Source organism: Phyllostomus discolor, chromosome 6, assembly GCF_004126475.2.
Source record: "Phyllostomus discolor isolate MPI-MPIP mPhyDis1 chromosome 6, mPhyDis1.pri.v3, whole genome shotgun sequence".
NCBI lineage: Eukaryota > Metazoa > Chordata > Mammalia > Chiroptera > Phyllostomidae > Phyllostomus > Phyllostomus discolor.
The window spans coordinates 4087188-4113768 of NC_040908.2; the positions used below are offsets into that span (position 1 = coordinate 4087188).

At 58.9% G+C, this 26581-nt stretch overlaps 1 protein-coding gene across 3 annotated transcripts in view; it reads left to right on the forward strand.

The window, feature by feature from the left end:
• Positions 1–447: 447 nt before the first annotated feature.
• Positions 448–26581, forward strand: part of GREB1 (growth regulating estrogen receptor binding 1) — a 61036-nt gene continuing 34902 nt past the window's right edge. For all 3 annotated transcript variants that reach the window (XM_028517029.2, XM_036027667.1, XM_036027668.1), the window contains exons 1-10: positions 448–631; positions 5762–5881; positions 7830–8006; positions 15879–16061; positions 17393–17536; positions 19073–19201; positions 21498–21611; positions 22037–22180; positions 23072–23257; positions 25942–26295. In XM_028517029.2, coding sequence (XP_028372830.1) covers positions 475–631; positions 5762–5881; positions 7830–8006; positions 15879–16061; positions 17393–17536; positions 19073–19201; positions 21498–21611; positions 22037–22180; positions 23072–23257; positions 25942–26295 — 1708 coding nt within the window. In that variant the 5' untranslated portion in view covers positions 448–474. The remainder of the gene's footprint in view (positions 632–5761; positions 5882–7829; positions 8007–15878; positions 16062–17392; positions 17537–19072; positions 19202–21497; positions 21612–22036; positions 22181–23071; positions 23258–25941; positions 26296–26581) is intronic.

Below are 26581 nucleotides of genomic sequence, written 5' to 3' on the forward strand. Positions count from 1 at the left end.
TCCTGGGAAGCACGGGGAGACCGAGGGGTCCTAAAACCTGGGGGGGCCGGTTGTCATGGATCACCGGGCTGTCAGCTGCTGTCACGTACACAAAGTGGCCAGGGGCTGTTCTTCCCCCGAGGGCCGGGAGGAGAAAGCCTCATTGGTCTGGGGGCTCTCGGGGCAGGGTCACAACTTGGGGGGAAAAGCTGGGGAGGACCCGGAGAGAGGACTGATTCCTAGGGACAGGCTCTAAGAGGTGTCAGAGGCTGCCCTCCGCGGGCGAAGTTAGAGAAAGCTGTGACTCATATAACTTCCTGCCATCGCCGGGCGCTGGCGGGTGGTGGCTGAGACCCACCCGCGCCTGCTCTCTGTGGACGGACGGAGCAGGGGTTCGCTCTCTGCCTCGGGGGCTTCCCACGCGCGGGTCCGTCTTTTTAACCGGAGCCGAAATGCCGTTTTGAACAGAAGACCCCGCCGGTGTGCCTTGGGAAGATGGGGAACTCCTACGCCGGGCAGCTGAAGGCCACGCGGTTCGAGGAGGTGCTGCACAACTCCATCGAGGCCTCGCTGCGCTCCAACAGCCTGGTGCCGCGGCCCGTCTTCTCCCAGCTCTACCTGGAGGCCGAGCAGCAGCTCGCCGCCCTCGAAGGTACGCCCGTGTCCGTGTCCCTCCCGTGGGGCGCCCTCCGTGTCGGTGGGGGGGACTTGAAACTCTTTCCTCTTCTGCTCTGGGGAGAAAATGCCGAGTCGGGCGGGACAGCACTGTGAGGGAAAGAAAGTGGCACCTAAATTCGTACTTGGCTAAAGTTAAAGTGGGTTTCAGCTATCAGGTGGCAAAGAATCAAAATCACTCGTGGGACTGACAGGAGGAAGGATGGGGGCCGTGTCAGGCTGTTCTGAATTGGTTGTGGCTCCTTAAAAAGCTTTGATGTTTCCCCTCGGACAAGTGAGAAAGTGTAACGGGCTCTTAACCCTCAGCTGCTCTCTTTCCCTGGTGCCATCACTCGTGGCCCCGTCTCAGCAGAGCGGTCTGGGTGGCTTCTCTTGCCACGGCAGGGACTAGGAGCCCCTGGAAAGTTTTAAAAATCAAGAGCAGACCTTTATGAATTTCACGAGTGCCAGGATTAAATAAATTACCTTCAGCCCTGGGGACACCTTGAGGGTTGACCTAATTGTCCAGAGGAATGAAATGGTTGTGTTTTTTCAGTCTTCCCTGGTTTGCAGTTTTATAGCCGGGCGTTGTCATGGTGAAAGTGACCCCACGGCAGCCCACGGCAGCCCACGGCAGCCCACGGCACAGGGCGTGCTCCTGCGGTGATGAGATTTCTCTGTGTCGGGTTCTGTCTTGCCCTCGAAGTTCCCTGCAGGCGTCACTTAGCAGTTGCCTGCAGGCGTTGCTTAGCTGTTGAAGTGATGCAGGGCCGTGGTTTAAAACGAACGTACATTCACAAACTCAACAGCGTGCAGTCTGCCAGGCCCTGTGTGGTCACGACGTGTGCGTGTATGTCAGTGTGTGTGTGCACCTGTGTGTGTGTGTGTCAGTGTGCGTGTGAACCTGTGTGCGTGTGTCGGGGTGGGGGGGCTGCCTATCAGGGAAAACGAGGCAGGGACCTGCTTGTGGGACCTCACCCAGCAGGGATGCCTTCCCATGTCACGCCCTGACACGTCCTCACTGAATTCACCTGGCAGCCAGCAGCGGCTGGGGACTAAGAAGCATGGATTAGGAAAACCAAGAGTTCCCTCGTCTTCTCGTGGAAAGCACTAACGGTTCCTGGCACAGGAAACAGTACTGGGACTTCGTGGGGAGACGAGACACAAGGGGAAAATATTTTATAGCAGAAGACTTGGGAAGTACATATTAAGTTGTCACCCTTAACTTCTTCCAGCACTGGGAGTCTTGGTTGCTCATGATAAATTCATGATAACGGTAATGGTAAATAATCCAGTGCATTTGCACGGCAACCTAAAAGCTACAAAGTGCTTCACCTGCACCAGCCAAAGTGACTGAGCCCGTGGTTTGGGAAGAGGGAAGGCTGATTTGCGTGCAGGTTGAAGGGTGCTCATCTGCGGAGATTGGGGAGCAGCTGTGAGAGGGTCGCTTTGCTTGTCTGAGATCTCCACAGACACCCCTCGTGGCCTCTGCCTGAGAGGCTGCATCTCAGGGTGCCCCCATCTGCTGGTGGGCGAGGGACACTCTCCAGGGACAGTTTTGAGGCATTCGCCCCGTGTGCGCCCTGGCAGGGGGGGCTGTTGGCCCCCTGGTCTGCCCCTCCTGTCGGCATGAACACCAGCGTGGCCCCCTGTGTGCTTTTCCCGTTTGCCCAGCAGACGGCATGGGGGCTGCCCCTTGAGGTTTTGTTTTTCTGGCAAGAGAACTTGGTGGGCAGGGGCAGCCTCATTGTGGTTTGCTAAATGCCGCCGTAAACCCAGCACTCTGCTCCAGCCCCTGGCCGGCGCCTGCGGCCCACACCCTGCTGCCGACGGCGTGCACAGGTCGGAGGTCTTGTTGTGTCTGCCTGTCTCCGCGCCAGGGTCTCCTGTCTCCACACCAGGGTCTCCTGTCTCATCACTGTCCTTGCTCAGACAGTAACCTTCCGGATGGCCGGTCTGACCAGGGCACCGCTGCACTCAACAGCCCTCCCTCCGTAACAGACTCTGTATTTGGAGGGTGGGGTGGGGGGGGAACTCAGCAAGGCCCTGGATGCTTTGTTCTTGAATCGGGGGTCTCACCACCTCCTTCTAGGGGAAAGCCTTTATGTGTTATTTGTTGTTTAAAAAGGAAGGCCAACCAGACTAAAAACATACCAGCCGGCATTTTGAGGTAAGTGTCTGTTAAAGTAGATGCAGGTAAACATCTATAATCCCCCGCCCCGAATGTCAGTGAGTTTCCTTAGCGTGCACCTCAGGATAGGCAGCCCCAAACCCCGGAGCAAAGTGCTGCCGCAGAGCCTCTGGGCCCCCGCTGTCGCTGGTGGCCCTCGGTCCCCGTCCCACTGGCTGTGCCCAGGGCCACTCCAGGTCGAGGGCCCCCCTGCTCCCCGGAGACCTCAGTCGTCGGTCCGGTTTCCTCCCTCCCTCCGGGCAGGGGAGCCTCCTCAGGCTGCCCCTGGCTGACTCGCTCATCCCTTCCCAGGCCCTGGAATGTCTCCCCTAGACCTTTGACCTTTAACTCCGCTTTCTTAGAGACTGGATTTTGAGCTTCCTTTGACTTTCTGAGGCTTAAGACCCTCCTCTTTCATGCCTTCTGAGCGTCTGCATTCCTGTCCTTCTCGGCTCAGCAGAGTAACGGGCGGGCATTCCTGCGCGGGCCCTCGGTGCACCCGGGACTTTCCCTCCCCCGTCCCCTCTGCTGCGTGTGTCTCTGCTGTCCCCTCTGGGCCCAGAGCGCCGGCTGCACGTCTGGGTTTTGCAGAGGAGCCGTCTATGCCGCCCCTGCCACAGTGCCCGTGGTGAGCCGTGCCCTGTGGCTGGCACCCGGGGCCTGGGTGTGACTGTACCTTCTCCCTACAGGGAGGGGCAGGAGGGGAGCACCTCCAGGAGGCTCCACAGTTCCCTCCCACCCCCTGGGTGTCCCCTGGGTAATCCTTTACACCCTTCCCGCCCCCTCCGTGTCCCCTAAGCCCAGGACCGAGACACCAGGATTCTTGCATCCCTCCTGCTGTGGCCTTCCCAAGGTCATGGGTCCGAGCTGGCTCAAAATGTCCAGTTTCTTCTGCCTCTTGTCTCTCACGCACCTTTAAGGTGGTGGCCACTGTGAGGTTCCGATGCTGGCACCTGTGCAGATGAAATCGCGCCTGGGGTTTTCTCTGGGCCCGAGTTCCCCATGTAGGTGTCCCAGTGCCAGCGGCCTTCTTTTACAGACACAGGCTCCACTCACAGAGAGGCTCAGAAGTGTCCCCACGGCCACACAGATGGTGGTGGAACCCCAGTCCTATAAATGGAGTCCCCTGACCCCCAGTCCCATCTCTGTCCACTGCACACAATTTCATCATCCACCTAGAACCATGTAGCCCCTGGGTGGGCAGAGGGTGCCAGGGCCAAGGCAGAGGGGAACGGAGAGGTGGCCGCCAGGAGGCCAGCCCTCCAAGAGGGCACGGAGCAACCAAGAAGAGACCCCTGTCTCCTGGCCTTGAGTATTCAAGGTGTTCAGGGTGACCCTGTTTCATGAAGAAATCTGTGTGTTCTTTATGAAGTGATATTTGAGACAGGTTGAAAGAGGGTTTGTTTTTAAACCAGTATGTCTGTTAAGAGAAGTTAGAAAGACTCTATACTTCAACAGACCTGAAAATTCATTGACTTGAGCGCCCCCTGTCTCTAGCGACGCTGGGTAAATGAGGTATCACCGTGCTGCTGGGGTCCTCCGGGCAGGTGTGGGCTGAGCGCTGCTTCCGGAGCGGATTTAGTCGGGCGTCTGGACAACGGAGAAGGAGTGGGGGCGGGTCCCCTCCCCGGAGCCGCGAGTCTGCCCGGAGAGGCGGGGTTCCCCTGGCTAATTCCTGGCTCTCCTGGCCCAGCTCCACGTTGGACACTACTCCTAAAACACTGTGTCACTTAGAGAGAGTTTCCTGAGCTCACAACACGCCTCGTCCTGTGCTAAAAGGCTTTGTGTGTGTGTGTGCGTGTGTGTGGGTGTGACAGAGTGGGCGGGCTTGTATTTCTAGGGCCGATGCCAGCCTTCTTCCCTGGGGGTGAGTCACAACGCACAGCCGCACCACTGTCTTCTGAGTGTGGAGACTGGGCGTGCAGCTGGTGGTCGGAACCGCAGCTCGGGCATCCGACACACCTGGGAGCACGCCCCCCTGTGCCCCTTAGCTCCTCATTGGGCAGCCGCGGGCCAATCAGGGGCCTCCGAACCTCCGCGTCCTCGTCTGTAAACTGGGCCGTTTTACCACCGGCACCTGCCACTCAGACGTTCCTGGAGGGCCTGGCGTGTGCGGTTTCACGCGCCATCCTTTCCAACCAGTTACTGGGTTGCCCAAAGAGTCCTTTTAGTTTTTTTTCTGTACAATGAAAGACACGTTATTCATTGTCACTAATAACTTTATTGATTTGGATATTTTGAGTACGTCAGCTGTCTCTCGCTATTGGCTTCTGTTGGGGAGAGGCCAGGGGTGCTGCTAAACATCTAACAATGCGTACGACAGCCCCACGGCAAAGAATTATTTGGCCAAAATGTCACAGCACCAAGAAACTCTGCAAACCACTTCTGACACATTCGATCAGTCACAGCACCTTTTCCACACGCTGCACAAATATTTTTTGCATTGCAGTTGTGTTTTTATCTGTCTTGAAATAATAAAGCATAATACACTGAAAATGTGTGCTTTCTTCCATCTTCAGTATTAAAACGGCTGCACAAAAATTCACCGATTTTGAGAACTTTTAAAAAAATGCACACACACCGATATGACGGCTGTCACAGCACAATCTAACAGAATCGTTTCAAATGAAGCTAAAGATGACTAAGCACTACTAGAGCCATCGTACAGAAAAAACAAATGGACTTTTTGGCCAACCCAACACACCGAGACTGGCCCCAGTGTGTGTGCAGACCTGTGCAACTCTGGTGGATGGGAAGGATCGAGACCCTGAATTTGGAGCCTGCGTCTGTGACCTTGGAGGAGCCATGCACCTGGGCGAGCCTGGGCTTCCCCTCTGGTGCAGAAGGTGGGGGTGCCCGGCCTTCGGTGTGGGGTGAGGACTGGCTGCTTACTCAGTAGTGGCTGGGGTTCGCCGAGTCCTTACTTCTGCCTTCCTCCCCCTCCTTTCCCCTGTCTAGGCAGTAGCCGTGTCGACAATGAGGAAGAGGAAGACGAGGCGGAAGGGGGGCTGGAGCCCAGCTGTCCCCCAAACCCCTACCAGATGCACCCTCCGCCGGAAGGATGCTGCACCATGGACGGTGAGCCCGCTGCCCCGCCAGGCGGTGCCCGCTGCCCCGCATCTGGGGCTGTGAGCTGTGGGCGTCCCCTCTGCCCTTGGCCCCCACCAGCTGTGTCCGGGGCGACCTCCCGGACCTGCAGCTTTGGCTGCACAGACACCGTGCCCCCTCCTCAGGCTCACAGCCCCTCAGCCGCTCGCTAGACAGGCTCAGCTTTATGAGTGGATGTGGATCCCAAGTTCCTCTTTCTACCCTAGTTATCTGAAAACTACAGTATATTTTCGCACCTCAGGTGTGGTTGCCCCGTGTGAGTGTTTAAGTCAGAACCGATTGGTAGGAATAACCTTTCACATCTGTTGGTGTTTCACTGTCAGAAAAGCAGATACATGTTGTCCCAGGAACCCTGTAAAAGCAGCAACGTGAACCCCACATTGCTGTCGAGGAGCTGAGGCTCGGAGATGCCGGGCGGGGTGACCGCTTGGTCCAGCCATGCGGCCTCGTGCTTGGCACTCAGGGACACTGGACAGACTCCTGGCCCTGCCGCTCACTGGCCAGGCCACCTCTGAGCTCATTTGCCCTGTCACCAGACCAGCCAAGAGGAGTCCCTCATTAGTGACTTAGGGCAGTCAGTTAACTAATGAAATAACTGAGCCCCAGCTCTGGAAACGCGGAGATAACAGGCACAAGAGCTCCCACGTTGACGGAGCTCCGTGGGCCAGCAGACGCTTCACTCAGGCTGTGGAAAGTGCTGGTAGGGTGGGCGGGGCAAGCAGGGGCGTGCATGGTAAAGGTTCCTAACCCAACTAGGGGAGGGCTTCCTGGAGGAGGTGGTCCTTTAGCTGGATTTTGAAGCATTAGCAGGAGTTAGCCAGGGGACTGTAGGAGGGTTGGGGGGAGGTGGGGTCTTTTCAAATAATTTTGGACACTTATTTTTTATTTTTAAAAAGTGATTGTTCATATGGTTTTTCAACTTTATTTTTTTAAAGATTTATTTTATTTTTTAAAAAGATTTTATTTTATTTATGTTTAGAGAGGGAACGGAGGGAGGGAGAGAGAGAGAGAGACATCAATGTGAGGTTGCTGGGGGTCATGGCCTGCAACCCAGGCATGTACCCTGGCTGGGAATCGAACCTGCGACATTTTGGTTCGCAGCCCGTGCTCAATCCACTGAGCTATGCCAGCCAGGGCTTAAATATTTATTTATTTATTTTTAGAGAGGGAAGGGAGGGAGAAAGAGAGAGAGAGAGAGAGAGAGAGAGAGAGACATCAATGTGTGGTTGCTGGGGGCCGTGGCCTGCAACCCTGGAATGTATCCTGCCTGGGAATCGAACCTACGATGCTTTGGTTCGTAGCCCACGCTCAAATCCACTGAGCTATGCCAGCCAGGGCTGGACACTTATGTTTTAAATAGGAAGTGTAAGTAGGTTTACAGTTGGGAGCATGCGAAACAGTTTCTTCTCATATTATTTATTTGTATGACGACCCTAAACCTACTTTGCCCACCCCTGTGTTTAACATCTCTTAAGTACAGAAGGTTCAAAGGGACGAGAGTGATGGTCTCTCTGTGCTGTGAGTCTCCTCTGTGTCCCGGGCGTCCAGGCCCCTCCCCAGAGGCAGCCAGGGTCACCAGGTCCTCCCCCCTCATTCCTGCCGCTCACCTGTCCTCACACATGTACTAAAAATACATGATCACTCACAGTTTCTTGCAGATTTATCTTGTATAGATTTTCATTGGCACCGTGTGCCCCGATTCTCCTGTTCAGCTTCCTTTGTACTGTCCTTACTTGGGGACACCGATAGCCACGCCCACAGGGGGCGGGACAACGTTAGCGCCCACGCAGCTGATGTTATCTCTCAGAATGAGCTTTACACTCGGCCCCGGGCAGCGGTGGGGTCGGGCTGACGGGGTCCCGACTGCCCTCACCCCTTCGTCTCGGCAGCGCGCGTGAGCCCCGTCCCTTCCTCCCAGGCTTCTGCCAGGCGGGGAAGGACCTGCGCCTCGTCTCCATCTCCACCGAGCCCATCGACGTCCCCGCGGGCTTCCTGCTGGTGGGGGCCAAGGCCCCCGGCCTGCCGGACCACCTGCTGGTGTGCGCCGTGGACCAGCGCTTCTTGCCGGACGACAGCGGGCACAACGCCCTTCTCGGTAAGCACCCCTTCCCCTGGGTCTCGGCTCCCTCCGCGTGGTGGGCGGGGCCCAGGGAGGCCGCTTTGGGGGGCCTCTTCCTGTTTGTGTCTTTGGGGGGACTGTTTCCTTGACGAATGGCGTAGAAATGAGGTTTATTTTACAACGTGACTACCTGCCTGTAGGAAGCCCATCAGTGAGTGTTCAGTTTTTGGTTCCTGTACGCACCAGGCCCTCCCTCAGGGCTTACCTGGGTCAGAAATGGGATCCCAGCCCCGGCCTAGACCCTGCCGGGAGCAATCCGTCCTGGGGCAGAGGGGGTGAGGCTGAGCGTGCCTTCCTGCCTCTAGGACGGCCATGTCCCCAGCACCCCTCGTGCGCGCTCTCCGTGGCTTCCCCCCCCCCTCCAGGGGCACCATTCTCATCCTGGTTTTACAGGCAGGCTTGGACCTGTTAATGAGCTTGCCCAAGGGGACGTGAGGACAGGAACAGGGTCAGGATTCAAACTCAGCCCTTCCTGGCTCCACATTCCGTGCCTTCATTAACGACTGTACCTCGTGGTCCCGTGTCCTGGTCAAGGTCAGCGTGGGGGAAACCTCGGCTGTGACCTTTCAAACGACCGCTGGCTCGAGGAGACCCCCGTGTCTGTGCAGAGCTGACCCCAAGCTACCAAGCCCGGCTCCCTCTGTCCCGACATTTGCTGAGCCCTTCCTGTGTGCCAGGCCCCCCACTCGGCACACTCCCCCGAAATGGAGCAAAAACCGGGGAGCTGTGCGGTTTGGACCAGGAGCCCCAGGGCTGGCTTGCAGTCCTGCATGTGACCACAGGTCACCTGTGGCAGCCAGGCCTCTGCGTCCTCCTCTGTGAGGCGGGAGAGCACCCCCACAGCGCCCCTGACCCTCCCGCAGTCGGGCCCCGAGTTCCCTGGGAGCAGCAGGGTCGGTGACGATCTGCCTACTTCAGCAGTGCCCTTGGGGCGACCTTCGCTGTAGAAGCCAGTTTGGTTGTGAGGGTTCATGGGAAAAACGTCTGGGCTGACTCCCCGCCCCGTTTCTTCTGGACTCTCCCCGGGTGCACCACCGAGACTCCTAGCTTTACGCTGGGCAGGTACACGCGCGTGTCAGTGGGGATTCCCTGAGCACCTTTGCGTCCCAGGCACTGTGCGCAGGACCCAAGGGTGGGGAGGGGAGAGAGGGAGGTTTGACCCAGAGGGAAAAAGAACTATTCCCTCTATAGGGGGGCGGGGCACAGCTGCAGGCAAACTCTGAGACAAGGCAGATGCACGCCGCCTGGGGGGGCAGACACGGCTCAGGCACAACGACCAGGGAGAGAAGAAGTTGACGCCAGCTCTCTTTTGGGGGCAGATTCATAGGCTTATTGTAACTAGTTCTTAAAAACAAGAAGAATCCCAGAGTCTTGGAGGGCATCTCAGATGTGATTTGCTGATAAGGCCGAGCTGTGTTGGGAGGAGGGCCTGGTGGCCGGGCGGGCGTTTGATGTGGCGGATGGAGGAGGCTGGGGTGTGCCTGCATCCCCCGGCTTGGTGGCTGTAAAGGGATCGCGAGGGCAGTAAATTGAGGCCGTTCTGTGTCTTGGAATGTGGCGACAGGACTCTCTCAGTCCATTCACCAGCGGTGCCGGAACCGCTCTGGCTCCCCAGGCGGAGCGCAGAGGAAGTGGTGTCTTTGTTAATTGCTCGCCAAAAAGCCCTCGGAGGTGGGGAATGAGGGCTGGTTGGCAATAACCCACGCTTTCTTCTCTTAAAATAACTTTATGCCCTCAGCTTGCACACTTAACGCTGTTCAGGCTTCCTGCAATTACCTCTGATGTCCGCACAGGACGGGGCGGCCCCGCAGCCCTTGGGGGGGACTGGGCTCGGTGCTTTTTGGTGGCCCGTATACACTGAAAGCTGCAGATAATCTCGGGGGAAGCCATGGCTAGCTCCCCCACCCCCGCCCGTAACTGATAGCAAAGAGTCTTGTTGTAGCGCCTTGGCATCAACTGAGGGATTTTGTCTGAGAACACGGAGAGATTCAAGTCCAGGTGCGTGTTTCAGTCTGTTTGTTTCTTTAGGGTAATGTATCTCAACTGGCTGATGACTGAGATGGAGGAGGAGAAAACACAGGAACAGAACGTTGTAGGCGGGAGTAAGCAAGTTTTCTGTGCCTTCAGGAGGCACATACGTAAGCATTTTTGGAGTGTGTAGCCCCACACTGGAGGTCGGCCCCAAGGTCGTCCGGGGCCCCAGAGCCAGGGCAGACCTGGCCCTTCCCGGGGAGCTCGGCGTCCGGCGGGAGAGCACAGGCACAGGGAGCCTCGGATCAGCACCGGGCGACCCCAGAAACACAGCTCGAGCAGATCCCCTGCAGCGTGCCGTAGCCCAGCGACTGCAGCACCTCGGGGATCGTGGAGGGTGCACAGCGCCCAGTGATGAGAAAGCCATCTCAGCCCAGGTGGGCTTCCTGCTGGGTCCTGACAAAGGAGGGGAACGTCGCCCGTTGGGGAAGAACACAATCGGCAGCTACTTGATGGGGACTTACCACGTGCCCCAAACCATGCCCCGATGAAAGAGCCCGCTGAGGTGCTCTTTTATCCAGCGATAATTATCCAGTGATAATTATTAATTATCCAGCCTTTGTAGATGGGGAAACAAAGGCCCAGAGAGGTTAACCGTCTTGCTCAGGGACACCCAGCTAGTCAACGGCAGGCCCTGGGTTTGAACCCAGAGGACGTGGCCCTGGTGCTCGTGTCCCAGAGGACAAAGGGCAGGCCAGACAGAGGGACCTGGTGCTTGTAGGAGCCCAGCCCGAGGGGGGTGGGGCGTCGTGGTGAGAACTTCTGTGGCCGCTGCAGAGGCTGCAGAATGGGGCCAGTGGGGTCCCACCCAGAAAAGGCCACAGCCTCCTGGGGGCTGTTTGCACACTGCAGGGCCGGACGGAAGAGCTAGCAGCCTGATGTGTCTGTCCACCATCTTTAACAGCCCCCAGCGCGGGGCCGCCCTGTTTCCCTGTAACTCCTCCTCTCCACCTTCCAGACTGCTTTGAGGCAAGTCCCGGACGTCAGGTCATTTCATCTGTAAATGGTTCAGTACGTATCTCAGAGATACGGGCTTCTCGTTGGAATCCCAATGACATCCCCATACCTAAAGAATGCAGCATTAAGTCCTTCATAGTCTCAAATCTCCAGCGTGTTCAAGTGTTATGTTACAAATTTCTTTTTTTTTTTTAAGATTTTATTTATTTATTTTCAGAGAGGGAAGGGAGGGAGAAAGAGAGAGAGAGAAACATCAATGTGTGGTTACTGGGGGTCATGGCCTGCAACCCAGGCATGTACCCTGACTGGGAATTGAACCTGAGATGCTTTGGTTTGCAGCCCATGCTCAATCCACTGAGCTACGCCAGCAGGGCACAAATTTCTTTTTTACAGTTGGTTCTTTAAGATCAAAATGAGATTCTCCCAAAGCATTCGGTCGCTAGGCCTCTGAAGTGTCTCTTATTAATAAGTCTCTCTTCATTTACACGTCCTTCCTTCCTACTTTTCTCTTTACCATTCATGTTTTAAAGAGACATGGGAAGTGTCCAAGTAAAGCCATCACCATGTTTGAGTCTGCATTTCAGAGAGCTCTCTTGGAGGTCACATGAATAATTGCTTTTTTATTAAAGGAGAAACTGAGGCCCGGCCACCAGTGATGAGCGTGTTGCAGGGTTCCAGGTAATGCCTGACAGTCGGAACCTCCAAGTGCCGTGCCCCGAGCCCCCTGTGTCGTTCCCGGGTGGGCCTCCTGCGGCCCGCCCTTAGCTGCGTGCTCAGAGGCCACTGCCCGCCCACCGCGTCTAAAGGAAGCCGCTGTGGACGCTTCAGAGAGGAGTCAGCTACCTTTGGTTCCGGAAGGAAACTCAGGGTTCATTGAGACCTCACCTTCCCTGTGATGGTTGGGAAACCTGAACCTGGGGAGACGGAATGGAGCCACTCCCCACGCCCCCCACCCCCCACCCCTGGTCTCAGCACCACGAGGACCAGACTTCAGTCTCCTGGCCGCCCCGCCCCAGCTCCGCTCTGTGATACAGCTGTGCCCTTCCGAGGGACAGGAGGAGGCAATGACATTGGATGAGACCTGCTGTGTGCTGAGCACATGGTGGGCACTTTGCCTTCCTCCTGCTCCTTCAAGATGGATTTTTGTGAGGACGTGCTGCAGCAGAATGGTTCAGTCCCAACCCCATCCCCCCGTGGGTGAGCTGCTTTCTCTCTGTGCCCGATGCCCTCATCTGTAAACTGGGGAGCCTGCGAATTGTTTTATAGGGCTCCTGGAGGTTTAAATGAGAACATTTATCATGTAAAGTGCTGGGCTCAGGGCCTGGCAGCTGGTCAGTGTGCAATAAATGTTCACCATTATGTTTACAGATGAGAAATGCAAAAAAGGCCCTGAGATGTCACTTAACCCGCCCAAAGTCACACAAGGTGGGAGTTGGGATTTGAACCCCGGTCCCTCCGATTTGCAAGTGTGTGCATGCTCTGCTACAGTGAAGTGGGTAGGAGGACAGGAACTTTCTTCCCAACAGAAGGGAGAGCCCGGCTCGGTGGCCAGTGTACACTGGCACGAGTTCAAGGTGTGCTGGTTAAACACAACCGGACCCGTGGGAAAATCTTGCAGTGCCTGTGTTCAGGAGCGAGGTGGTTTTTTTTTTTTAAGATTTTATTTATTAATTTTTTTAGAGAGGGAAGGGAGGGAGAAAGAGAGAGAGAGAAACATCAATGTGAGGTTGCTGGGGGCCATGGCCTGCGACCTAGGAATGTGCCCTGACTGGGAATCGAACCTGTGATGCCTGTTTCACAGCCCGCGCTCAATCCACTGAGCTACGCCAGCCAGGGCCAGGAGTGAGGTGTTTTTATGGGGCATTTCCCGTGGGGCAGTTCGTGGATGGAATGATTTCTCTCGAGTCTGGGTATTTGCGCCTGGCAGGGGCTGGAGGGTTCGGGCCCGGTGGCACGCTTCCTGGGCGTGTCTCCCGAGGGGACTATTAGAGATGTCCGAGTACTCAGGGAGAGTTGCAAAGAGAAGGACTTACTGTGTTCTTCCTCCTGAAAACGTGTATTGGCTTTCAGACAATTTCTCGAAAGATTAGAATTATCTCATATGCTCAGCTGGGGTGGTTGCAGCCACTCTGCAGTCCCCTGGGCCGGCTGGTAAGCCGCACTGTGGTCATCTCGGCCGGCCCTCCCTGGCCCTCCCTGGCCCGGGGTCATCTCTCTGAAGAGCAGCGAATGCTTCCCACCGGAAAGTGAGCGCGGACACGGAAGGGCGGTTTGCTTGCCGGCTCCCTAAATACCGACCACGCCAGGAAGACCCAGGTGCCCGCTTGCTTTTCGCAACCACAAAGAGGAGCTCTTACGGTCCGTGGTTCCCACCCCCGCATCTGCGATGGCCCCACAGTCCACCTTTCTCATGGCACAAAGACCTGTCCACTGTTTCTGGACAGGGGATGGTCAAGCTGGCCTTGGCCGGTCGCTCTCAGCGTCCTTGGTCTTGCAGCTGTTTCTTGTTCATCTGTCTTTTCAACGCTCGGGCTCAGAACCCCTTCCGGGGAGCTTGGGAGTTTTCTCGGGGCCTCAGATGGCTGTTTATCTCAAGGCTCCCACGTTGGAGGCAAAGGGACCAGTAAGAATGTTAGACGACCACTTCAACGTGTGCCAGAAATGTGCCCGTGCGCACTCTTGTACTTAACCTTGTGTTCTGTCTCCTTCCTTCCCTGCCGATGTGTACGGACGCCCTGCCCCGCGCCAAGCACTAGTCTGTGTGAGGGCGCTTACGTACCCAGAGCAGTGCGCCTCCACTCGGGCACACCACGGCCCCAGCGCTTGGGACGCATGGGAAAGTCGTGGGGGAAAGACATGGACCGCAGTAACTGGAACTCTAAGGAAGAAGCACAGAGAGGCTGCAGGGGCCCCAGGAACAGTGAGTCCAGCCCTTTGGGGCAAGGAGGTCTCCGGAGGTGTGGGCTTTGAGCTGAGCGGTGGGTGGGGTGCATGCAGATGTGGCTCATGTGAGGTAGAGTGTGCGCGTGCCTAGTGGCGGGAGTGGGCAGTGGAAGTCAGCAGAGGGAGCCCTTTGGAATTCAGCATATTTAACAGGGGCATCAAACTCATTTTCACCGGGGGCCGCATCAGCCTCACGGTTGCCTTCAAGGAGCCAAATGCAATGTTAGGACTGTGTACATGCAACTACTCCTTAACTAGGGGCAAGGAGCTGGGTGCTGCTGCCGGGTAGAAACCAGGTGCCGGGCCGGATAAAACAAGGCGGAGGGCCGGATTCAGCCCGCAGGCCTTGTGTTTGCCGCCTGCGTGGCAGAATGAGGACCAGAAATAAAGCTGGAGACGAGGGTTGGGGGGCTGGGGGGGGTGGCCTTGGATGCCACGCTGTGGGTCTAGACCTCAGCCTCATGCCAGGCTCAGATGCCACACTCTCTGAATCTACTGCAGACTCTTGCTTAGCCTCTCTGGTTCCAGGTGTCCCCAAAGAAGGTCTTGCTGCCCTGATTGACTGAGTGGCTTGTCCGGATGACAGTGGATGGGCAGGGACGTCATGGCTTCTCTGTGCACATCGGTCCCCTCCCTGTCCCTTTAGAACCCCAGCAGACAGAGCGCCACGTGGGACGTGTCTCTGGGGCCTTTCCCGTGCTCTCTGCTGCAGAGGGAGCCGGGCTCTGGGAGAGCGAACCAGCCTGCACTCGTCTTGCATGTAGAACAAGAGACTGACCCTTATTTCTAAGGCCTTTCCGGGAGTATGACGTTTGCCTAGAATACAGCAGATTGGCGAGCCCGCAGGTTTTGTGCAGTGTAGACGTGTCATCTCCCCGTGGAGGTGTCCTGAACTGTCACCCACAGATGCCGCTTTGAACACGGGCCGGGGGCTCCGTTTACCAGGCGTGCAAGCAGGCCCGGTGCAGAGCCGCGCAGCCCTCAGGGCCGAGGTCCAGAGGACCTTGGTAGACTCGTCGGCCCGAGAGTGTGGTTAAATAAACAAGTCGGCCTCAGGGCGCCCTCCCAGAGGGCCTCGGACGGTTGACAGCAGCCGTGCCTGGGCCGGGCGAGGGCGGAAGGACAGCCTCCTTCAAGCGGGGTCCCGCGACCATCTGGTAGCGGAGCCGGTCCTCACAGTGGCCCGCACTCGCCCGTGGCTCTGGTGAGTGCCGTGTGGATGGACGTGACAGCCCCGGAGGTCTTCTCAAGGCTCTCTCTGGGTGTTTTTTTTTTAAGATTTTATTTATTTATTTTTAGAGAGGGAAGGGAGGGAGAAAGAGAGAGAGAGAGAAACATCAATGTGTGGTTGCTGGGGGCCGTGGCCTGCAACCCAGGCATGTGCCCTGACTGGGAATCGAACCTGTGACACTTGGGTTTGCAGCCCGCGCTCAATCCACTGAGCTACGCCAGCCAGGGCGAATCGAATTTCTCGACTCCAGGGTGGGAGTCTGCACTCTCGAGAGCTCTCCTGGCGTGTCTAGCGCCAGTGAGCAAACGCTGAGAGGCTGGGACTGGCCAGCGCAGAGGACGGGGGGGGGGGGGGTGCTGGGGGGGGCGGGCTGGGTTCCTGCAGGCACGCGGGCTGTGTGGGCAGCCGCAGAGACAGTGCTCGTCCTGGGAAGTCGGCTCCCACGGGTGTTCAGATATGCACCCGAGCCAGTCCACTTTCCCGAGCTTGCCTGGGCCCGTGTCCGTGGCCAGGTCTTCCCAGTGATCCTCCTCCTGTTTGAGTCACGGCCATCTTGCCCCCTGCGGGTTCTCCGGCCGGTGGCGGAGGACATGAGTGGTCAGTTCTGATGAACCGTGTGTCATCTGTCGGAAGAGGACTTTGGAGGTGAGCTGGGGACGGTCACGCACAGTCCGTTCCTTCTCCAGGGTTCTCTGGGAACTGTGTTGGCTGCGGGAAGAAGGGCTTCTGCTACTTCACGGAGTTCTCCAATCACATCAACCTCAAGCTGACCACTCAGCCCAAGAAGCAGAAGCACCTGAAGTATTACCTGGTCCGCAACGCCCAGGGGGCTCTTACCAAAGGGCCTCTCATTTGCTGGAAAGGCTCAGGTGAGCGGTTCGGCTCTGCGGGGCGGGTGGGTGACGGGGTGTCCCCCGGGCGGGCGAGGTGCCTGTCGGCAGGACTTTGCGGAGAGACGGCTCGGTGGCAGGCACGAAGGCAGGCGTGGGTCCAGTGTGTGCAATTAAAATGCCACTTTGCATGACAGGTGTTCAGTTTACAGCGTCGGCCTACTTGTGCGGGCTGATTGAGGGCTGGCAGAGGGCTGCCCCATGCTGAGCCGTCCTGTGGCCAGTGCTTGGAAGGTTCTCCAGTGGGTGACTTTGTCCCCCAGGGGACATTTGCCATTGTGTGGGGACACTTTTGATGATCACTTCTGACGGGTGCTACTGGCCTCTGAGGAGGGAGGCCAGAGCTGCTGCCCACCATCCCACAGCTCACAGGACATTCTGCCCTGCCCCCCCCAAAGAATTACCCACTCCAAAATGTCCATGGTGCAAGGTTGCAAAACCCCAATGTAGAGAAACTTGGCTTGAATAACGTCCCCCAGTCCCCGAACAGAAAGAACAGCTCCCCAGCGTCCCGGCCCTGGAGGAAGTCCCTGGGCCCCATGCCTCCCTCTCCGTGTCCCCTGTGTGGGGCCGGGGCGCTTGGCTGCAGCGAGCTGGGGAGAAGCAGGGGGTGGATTTCAGAGGCCCAGCCTCGGCTGCTCCCTGAGATGCCCCCACGGAGCCGGTGCGGCGGGGCATGTTCTAGAAGGATTCTCAGTGAGGCGACCAGCAGGACCAGCCTTTGGTCCCTCACTTGTCCATGTTGGCTCACCGCTGGCCCCTTGGCATCTCCCAGCCAGCTCCCACGAGCAGAACAGGGGCTTCAGGAGCGGCTGGTTCTGGGCGAGCCTCCTCCCCCACCATTCCTATCGTCACTTCCTCTTCCTCCCCTTGGCTTGCATCAGTCAGTAAACACTGGCATTCCTTGAGCTGCTCGTGCGCGCCAGTCCTTTTCTGGGTCCCGGGGAGGCGGCGGGTCTTCCCCCGGGGGACGGGTGCGGGGTTGTGACCGCCTGCTGTGGCCAAGCATCTTGCAGGTGAGTTCGGTCCCTGGGGCTGAGAGCAGCCTGCGGGCTGGAGGAAGGTGTGGGCGGCACCTTTACCTTTGATGGGCAGTGGCTGGAGGATGCATTTGTATCCTCTGCTTTCCTCTTTTCCCCAAATGCTCACTGTTGTCCTCTCCTGTCAGTCAGCGAGTCCCTCAGATGGGCCCCTGCCCTTAGAGCACCGGTGTCCACGTACCTGGCTGTCCTGCAGGACACACCCCAGGCTCATCTCTAACCGGTGGGGGCGGCAGTGACCTGGTTTTCACGACCCTGTCTTGTCCGCAGAGTTCAGAGGCCGGCAGACCACCGCCGGCCCGGGCTCCAGTTCCCTCTTCCCGCTGCTGGACAGCTCCGGGCCCCTGGCCGCCTTCTCCGGGGAGCCCGCTCCCGGAACGAACCTCAGCGTCCCCCCGGGGGCACAGCCTGCAGGTGAGGCGATGGAGCGGCCCCGGAGGAGCAGAGCCCGCGGCGGCCTGGCGTGCCACCGGCGTGGCTGCGGGGGGACGGACACTCCCGGAGAGACGGGGCATGCCCCGTGTTCTCTTTCTCTGCAGCGCCTGCGTTTCGTCTTGAACTTGGGGGCAACAGAGAGTGCTCTGCTTCTGACTCGGGAAGGCGCTCTGCACGCCTCTTTGCTCTGGCACATGGCCCCCCCGGCGGTGGGCCGGTGGGGTCGCTCGGCAGGCCCAGTCTGCAGCGCAGGGCTTGCCGTGCGACGGGCACTAAGTCGGCGTTGGAACTGGGCTCCCGGGAGGGGCGGTGAGACGGAACATGCGCTTTGTCCCGTGCACCCTGCGCCCCAGCTCTGGGCATGTCCCGTCCAACCCTAACGAGCCCCTGTGACCAGGCTTCTGTGACCCCGTCGTACTCGCTGGGAAACCAGGGCCACCAGCTGGGACCTCACTCACGGGCAGGCGGAGCCCAGATTTGACAGCACGTAATTCTGGCTGAAGCCTTAAACATGGGAGAGGCACCCACAGGAGGCAGCAGCCTTCTTGGGACTCAGGGGGCTGGTGGTTTCCGTTCCTCTTGCCCAGAGGGTCCAGGGCGGACCCTGAGAGGAGCCACAGTCCCTGCCCCACCTGGCTCGCCCCGCCCGTGAGGAAGAGCTTGCCCTGCGCTGAAACGTGCTCCCGCCCCCCCCCCCGGGTGCCACACCCCCCTCCCCACCCCCAGGTGTCTGCTGCTGCCCTCCCTGTGCCCGGGCCGCCTGGGGCCTCTGCCACCAGGCACCCGGAGAGGCCGCTGCTTTGGCATCAGAACACCGGGGTGTGAGCGCCCGCGCTGCCGCCTCCTGGCTGGGCAGTCCAGGGCAGGCCATTGCAACTCCCCGAGCAGTCTCTGCCCCTCCCCCATGAGGCCAGAGAGAACCCCCCGCCTCGTAGGCCGGGCGGCTGTGAGACTCGGGTGAGAGCAGAGGCTTACTCGGTGGGTGCTTGCCGCCTGCCTGGCACTTTCCCACGGACCTGACTTCTGCTGACTCGTGTCGCCCTCGCGGCGGCCCTGCTGTGACCCCCACTTTATGGGTGAGGAAGTGGGAGGAGCAGGACGTTGAGGAGGGTCCCACAGCCAGTGTGGAGAGCCTCCGGGGACCAGGACCTGCCGCTGTCCCCAGAATCAACCTCAGACCCAGGGAGTCCTAGCCTACCTGAGCGGCCCAGGCCTCAGTGACAGCAAACCTGACCGCTGTCCCCAGTGTGTCGGATACACACCTGGCCCTGGGGGGTGAAGGAGCAGGTGGAAGGAAGCAGGAACAGTTTCCGGGGCAGCCCTGAATTCACGGAGCCCCACGGGCCACTCCTGTCCCTTGGGGCCCTTCCCCCACCGGGGAGTGCTCACTGCAGGAGCGTATGTGCATGTGTCTGCACACGTGTGTGCATGCATGTATGTCTCCGTGTGTTTTCTCAGCCGGGCAGAGTCGCCGTGCTGTGAGCTGACCTGCTCTGTCTCATTCTCTGCGAGCAGGACCGGCCTCTGGTCACCCCCCTGTCACCGCAGCCCCGGGCCCAGCTGTCTTCAACGGCCAGGACTCCCCGAAGCACCAGCAGCTGGCGAAGAGCAAGCTGCCGGCGGGGACGCGGCCCTCGGCGCTAGGTAGCGTTGCCCGTCCTGCGGGCCCTGCCCTTCTCAGGGTCAAGGCTTTGGGGGGCGGGCATGGGAGCCTCCTGGAGCTGGTGTGGCTTGGACGGAGTCCAGCCAGGGCAGCAGGTGCCTCCCGAGTCTGCAGGGCTGTGCCCAGGCCCTGGTGCTGGGTGACGGGTCCCACCAGGAAGCCATGAGAGCCTTTTGTGAGGCGGGGGACCTGTCCCATTGTGAGCCACCCATGGGAAGGGCCGTAGGGTTCAGGAGAAGCAGAGGGTGACGTGGTATCGTGTGAACAACATCAGATAGCCGCGGATCCAAAACCCAACTCTGCCTCTTGGTAGGGTAGCTGGGGGGCTTGCATAAACAAGACTTCCGGCTAAACATCCCCTCGCCTGGAGGTACGAGTTCCGCTCTGAGGGCGGCTGAGAGGATCGGAGGAGGTGATGTGTGTGGAGTCTGGGCCATCGGGCAGCTCCCTCAGGGCACCTTACCGACACCCACAGCCACGGCAGCAGCATTGAGCTTGCTCTGTTCAGGGAGGGCTTCCTGCAGGAGGTGACAAGTGAGCGGCATCTCACAGCTGGGGAAGCACTAATGAGAGATGCTTTGGGAGGAAGTGAGGAAAGAGGCTGAGGAGGTGGGGATCGGGGTGACTCAGGGGTGAGAAGGGGGTGAGCGAGGGCGTTAAACGGGCCCCCTGCTGGAGCAGAGGCTGTGGGTGGAGGGAGAGTGGCTGGCGGAGCAGGGACCCAGCCCTGTGCTCGCTGCCACTGCCGGGAGCCTTTTCCTAAGCCAGGCTTCTCTCCTCTCCCCACCCCCACATGCACTGCTGAACGGATGGCCCGCTCTGCCGGTGGCTGGGATCAGTTTTGTTTTTTTTTAACATTTTATTTATTTATTTTTAGAGAGAGGGGAAGGAAGGAAGAAAGAGGAGAGAAACATCAGTGTGTGGTTGCCTCTCATGTGCCCCCTACTGGGGACGTGGCCTGCAACCCAGGCATGTGCCCTGACTGGGAATCAGACTGGTGACCCTTTGGTTCGAAGGCTGGTGCTCAAACCACTGAGCCACGCCAGCCAGGGCTGGGATCAGTTTTAAGAAACTGCTTTGAGGTGGCAAGAGGTGTTTGGCGAGGGCTGAAGGCCGCCTTGGGGGCAAAGTGTTGTCCCTGCCGGGCGGGTGGCTGTGCTGGGACCAGTTTGGGTTGTCCCCGGGCGCGTGGGGTCCTGGAGCTCCAGGTCTGCAAGGACTTAGGGCGTCAATGGTGTCTCCCCTCCAGCGATCTTCCCAGAGACTGGACTCTGCAGGCGGGGGCGGGGCCCAGGAGCGGAGGGTGTGAACAGGCCGCTGCTGGTTCTGTCCGGCTCCTCCTCAGGCCTCAGGCCGGAATGGGAGAAACGTTGCTCCAGGTGGTGGTTCCCAACCCCGGTGACATCTTAGGCTCGTCAGGGAGCCTGGGGGGTATCAGCCCGCCCGAGCCCCTCCCCCACTACAAACGCCGGGGTCCTGGTTTACGTGGGGCGGGGCTGCCTTAGGCATGGAGGGCCCTAAAAGCGTCTCTGGGGAGTGTAACGTGCAGTCAGGGTTGGCCATGTAGCTCTTAGGTGGAGGGGAGATGTTGCATCCAAAAGTTGGTCCCAGAAGCACAGTGACCAGTCCGTGGAATTTTGAATAACCATGGGCCCAGTGAGAGTCACGGGCACGCTGTCACCCTGCTGTCATCTGTGAGGGCAGGATGCCTCGTCACAGCCGTGGGTGCCAGCTTCGGTCCCCCGGATTTCTTCAGCCTGGAATTAGCTTTCCAGGCTGGGGTGGGGAGAGGAGCAGCGCTGGGTACGTGCTGCCCCCTAGTGGTGCGGCTGCAGCGGTGGGCTGAGCTTGCTGAGGCTTGTCTGCAGGAATGCGGTTAGTGATGTATGGGAGTGTGAGGTGGTGGTGGTGGTGGTGGTGATGATGATGGTGTCTTGGTGGCCACCACTCGCTGGGCCCAGGCTTGTGCTTTACATATATTCCCTTTGGTCCTGACCGAGGCACCTTTCAGAGGTGCGCCCGACGATCCCAGGTTGAAGGTGGAGGGGCTAAGGCTTTTCAAGACTGAATTGCATCCACCTGGGCAACTTTGGAAGGAAACGTTTACAAAGGTGGACAGGATGTTGCCTTATGCCTAGATGCTTCAGTAGATGCTAAAGCCCGTCGTGAACTGTGATTTTAAAAAATACAATAAATAAGTGTTCTCCAAGTCAGGGGAATGTTTTATCGACGCTCATCGCCACGGGCAGCTTAATGCACACTCTGAATGTCGCCTAGGTGTCTTGTCCAACTCCGGGCCCCCCAAAAAGCGCCACAAAGGGTGGTCTCCAGAGTCTCCATCAGCTACAGACGGTGGCTACCCCCAGGGTGGTGGGAACAGAGCTAAGTATGGTAAGTGACCAGAACTTTCCAAATATCCAAGGCTTGGGTGTGCTGCTGCTGGTGGGGTGGGGTGTGCGTGCGTGTGTGTGTGTGTGTGTGTGTGCATGAGCTTCTGTGTGTGCTGGTGAGGAACTGGAGGGAGACTGACTTTGGTACAGCCAAAGGCTCTCTCTTGCATATATTAGAGTTGCTTAACAAAGCCCAGCATCCCAGCACGGTAGTGAGTTCCCTGACCTGAAAGGAATTTAAGAAGGAGCTTGCCTGTCACTTGTCAAGGATAATGGAGAGGAGCCTGGGTCCTTTGGTGGGGATGGTTGGACCCGGTGACCTTAAAGATGCTTTTGACCTCAGAAACTTGCGATCCCAAGACTTGGTGGGGGGCGGGGCAGGGTCGAGGTGAGTCTTCCTAACTAACGCTCTCGGTGTGTTCGCAGAGGGTGCGGGCATGTCCTGCCTGCCCCAGGCTGGCTGGGCGGGGCCAGCTGCAGTCACCTTTCCCGTGGTGGCCTCCGGAGAGCCAGTGTCGGTCCCCGACAACTTGCTGAAGATATGCAAAGCCAAGCCAGTGATATTTAAAGGCAAGTGGCGCCGTGCAGCGTGGGGGAGCTGGCCGAGGAGGGAAGGGGGCTGGAGGAATGCACGAGACACGGCCAGCAGGCTGACATTCTTCCAGTCGGACTCCGCGGTGTCCCTTGAGTGCTCACTGACACTCTTTCCAGGACAATGAAAGACCCGGGCAGACCCGCCTCGTCACGGGGGTGCCCCCAGTCCACTGCCAACAGTCAGAGAGCTTCTTTTTTTTTTTAAGATTTTATTTATCCATTTTTAGAGAGTGAAGGGAGGGAGAGAGAGAGAAATATCAATGTGCGGTTGCTGGGGGCTGTGGCCTGCAACCCTGGCATGTACCCTGACTGGGAATCGAACCTGCGATACTTTGGTTCGCAGCCTGCGCTCTCAATCCACTGAGCTACGCCAGCCAGGAGAGCTTCTTGATTTTGCACAGCAGGCCCAAGTGAAATGATTGCACTCCATTTGCTTTGTTCATTTGTCCTTTCCTTCCTCACTCACTCAGCCTCACTGAGCTCCCGCCACGGCCACAGGCTCGGGGCTGAGCACCAAGGGCTAGAGACGGAGCCTCGGCCCCTCGCCAACTGGCGGGACCGGGACTGCCCAGTGTGGGGATGGCCTCGCCGTCACCCTCTGCCACTGGTCTTTTGGACGATGGATCCCATCTGGTTGGGCTAGGATAGCCATGGTCACCAGTGGGGAGCAGGACGCAGAACCAGACTTGATCTCTGTATTGGGTCAGTGGCTAGTGTGTGCACTACGTGGGGGCTGATTTGGGGCTCAGTGAAAGCAATCCCGTCTTCTCATGAAGCAGGAGGCCGGGACTTGGGAGGACTGGGCAGGGCCTGTTGGGTGGGGCCCCAGCTGGTTGACCAGCAGAGGCCGCTGCTGCTCCTCCCCAGGCCACGGGAACTTCCCTTACCTGTGCGGGAACCTGAACGACGTGGTGGTGAGCCCGCTCCTGCACACCTGCTACCAGAGCTCCCAGTCCCTGGCCCGGGCGCACGAGCAGTACGGGGCCACCGCCCTGCAGCCCATCTCGGAGGAGACGCAGCTGCTGCTCACCGTCTACTACCTGGTGCAGCTGGGTGAGTGCCCGCGCGCTGCCTGCCTGCGGGCCTCCCAGGGGGTACCTGCTGCAGGCGGGACGTGCCCGGCCACCCTTGCCGACCGGCACTGTGGAGACCGGCTCCGGCTGGTGGAAATGAGAGGCAGGCAACGGCGACAGGGGTTGCCTACTCTGGGGGGCGGGGCCGCAGGGGTCACCGCTCTGAAGGACCAGGGAGGGCTCACAGTCGGTCAAAATGTACGGAGGTCATTCAAAAACGATTGACCCACTGAGAGTAGAGTGAGGGCTGATGGTCAACCGTCAGGCGTGGGTCCAAGGAAGTGGCTGGCAGCCTCGGTGGGTGCTGGATGAGGAGCGTGGGGACAGGAGCCACGTGGTGGGGGGGTTGGAGGAAACTAGCGTGGCGACTGTGGACAGCTCTCCCAGGGAGCTTTACCTGGGAGGGGAGGGGTGGTTCTGGAAGGGGGTGTGGGCTCAGGGGAAAGGCTTTAAACCTGGCAGATACACAGCCGCCATATTTTTCGGATTATAAGATGTACTCCCTGCCCCCCCCCCCCGCCCTCAATTTGGGAGGCATAATGGTTGTTAATGCTGCTGTTGAGTTGTTTACATTGGTGAAATACTTTGTTATTTATGTCATTAACTATTTCACCACATTTTTTTGCTTCAAAAGTTTTTTTCCTGTTTCCCTCCACTAAAACCTAGGTGTGTCTTGTGGTCAGAAAATACAGGTAATTCAACCGAATTTTGACGCAGCCCAGGGAGTGGGTGGGGTGATCCCCGTTTTTTCAGATCAGGAAACTTGATCACAGCGGGGCTCTCGGCTCCTAGCAGGTGCTGGGTAGGGACGCATCTGCTAAACAGAAGTTCTGCCCTCCACCTGCCCCCAGTTATAAAATTTGGACACATAAACCAGAAAATACTTGTAGGAAAAAATGTTGAAAGTATGCAATCTCAGTAGTCATCGGAGAGATGCCAGTTGACAAGTCAAACAAGGAACATTTTTCTCAAATTATTGACAGCCACCCAAGTGATGGTACCCAGGGGCGCAGGGCGCAGGAACACCAGTGTGTGTCATGTGCCGGTAACGCGTGGAGGCTGACACATGGGGGCCTTCTAGAAAAAGTCTGATGATACGTGGGAGCTGGCTCTGTAGGCTCCCTTTGGAGAGTTTAGGCTGAGGGCGCTGTGTTCTGTACAGACGGCTGTGCACTGCAGAATCACTCGCACAGGTGAGGGCTGTGCGCTGCAGAATCACTCCCACAGGTGAGGGCTGTGCGCTGCAGAATCACTCCCACAGGTGAGGGCGCTGTGTTCCGTACAGAGGGCTGCACGCTGCAGAATCACTCACAGGTGATTCCTTGGAAGCAATAGAAGGACGGACAATCGAGACATGCTGGGTAAACGAGGCGCCTGGAACATCTCGTGCCCATTAGTGGTGCTATTTTTGAAGACCCTAAACAGCGAGGAAATGTGGTTGAGGTGTGATGGGAAGGACAGGGGACCAGCTCTGAAGTTGTATGCCTGCAATCCTTACAGCAACTTCCAGGAATTTAAACCTGCCTGTGGGGGCTGGGGCGTAGAAATACACAAAAATAGTTGTGTTTGCATTAGGATGGCGCCATTAGGGCTGCTTTTGTGTCCTCCCTGTACCTCCCAGCAGTCTGTAATACGATGTAACAAAGTAATTTAGATCGTTTTTAAACTAGAATGGGTGCATTTTCCCAGAATCGCTCATTGTATTTGTAAGACGCCTCCGCGTGCAGCTCGTGGGTCGAGTGGGGGTGCGGGGGCACCTAAGGCACGAGGGGCTCGTGGCGCGGGAGGGGGTGTGCAGGTGTGGGGTCGAGTAAGCCACGAGGGGCACCTGGAGCGGGAGGGGGTGTGCAGGTGTGGGTCACATGGAGTGGGAAAGGGTATGCAGGTGTGGGTTGAGTAAGGCACGAGGGGCTCGTGGAGCAGGAGGGGGTGTGCAGGTGTGGGTCACGTGGAGTGGGAGAGGGTGCGCAGGTGTGGGTCGAGTAAGGCACGAGGGGCTCGTGGAGTGGGAGGGGGTGCGCAGGTGTGGGTCGAGTAAGGCACGAGGGGCTCGTGGAGTGGGAGGGGGTGCGCAGGTGTGGGTCGAGTAAGGCACGAGGGGCTAGTGGAGTGGGAGGGGGTGTGCAGGTGTGGGGCGTGTAAGGCATGAGGGGCTCGTGGAGCGGGAGGGGGTGTGCAGGTGTGGGTCGAGTAAGGCACAAGGGGCTCGTGGAGTGGGAGGGGGTGTGCCGGCGTGGGGCGTGTAAGGCACGAGGGGCTCGTGGAGTGGGAGGGGGTGTGCAGGTGTGGGGCGTGTAAGGCACGAGGGGCTCGTGGAGCAGGAGGGGGTGTGCAGGTGTGGGTCACGTGGAGTGGGAGGGGGTGTGCAGGTGTGGGGCGTGTAAGGCATGAGGGGCTCGTGGAGCGGGAGGGGGTGCGCAGGTGTGGGTCGAGTAAGGCACGAGGGGCTCGTGGAGCGGGAGGGGGTGTGCAGGTGTGGGGCGTGTAAGGCATGAGGGGCTCGTGGAGCGGGAGGGGGTGCACAGGTGTGGGTCGAGTAAGGCACGAGGGGCACGTGGAGTGGGAGGGGGAGTGTGCCGGCGTGGGGGGCATGGGGCGCGTGGGGGCGTGGGGCAGGCACTGAGGCGCCGCCTGCCCGCCTGCCCGCCTGCCCTGTGTTGCCAGCGGCCGACCAGGTGCCCCTGATGGAGGACCTGGAGCAGATCTTCCTGCGCTCCTGGCGCGAGTCGCACCTGACGGAGATCCGGCAGTACCAGCAGGCGGTGCCGCCGCAGCCCTTCCCGCCCGCGCCCAGCGCCGTGGCGCCCGTCACCTCCGCGCAGCTGCCCTGGCTGGCGGGCCTGGCCGCCAGCTCCTGCAACGACAGCGTGCACGTGATTGAGTGCGCCTACTCCCTGGCCGAGGGGCTCTCCGAGATGTTCCGGCTGCTGGTCGAGGGCAAGCTGGCCAAGACCAACTACGTGGTGATCATCTGCGCCTGCCGGAACGCCGCCATCGACTCCTGCATCGCCGTCACCGGTGAGGCCCTGCCCGCCACCCGGGGGCCAAGTTGCAGTCACGAGGGGGCGTCTCCCAGTGGCTCTCGCGGGCAGTTCCGCCCTCCGTGCCTCTCACGCCCGCCCGGGTCGGCAGCAGCAGGGGGTGGGAGCTGGGGATTGAGGGCCCCATAGTCCTCCTCCTGGTGCCGGCGCTCAGCGCCCTGGGTCATGAGCTCGGTGAAAATTCTAACCCCCCACTCCCACCAGGGTGACTTGGGGGTCTGGACAGGCCCCAAAACCTCGCTTCCATGTGCACCTGGAGATGT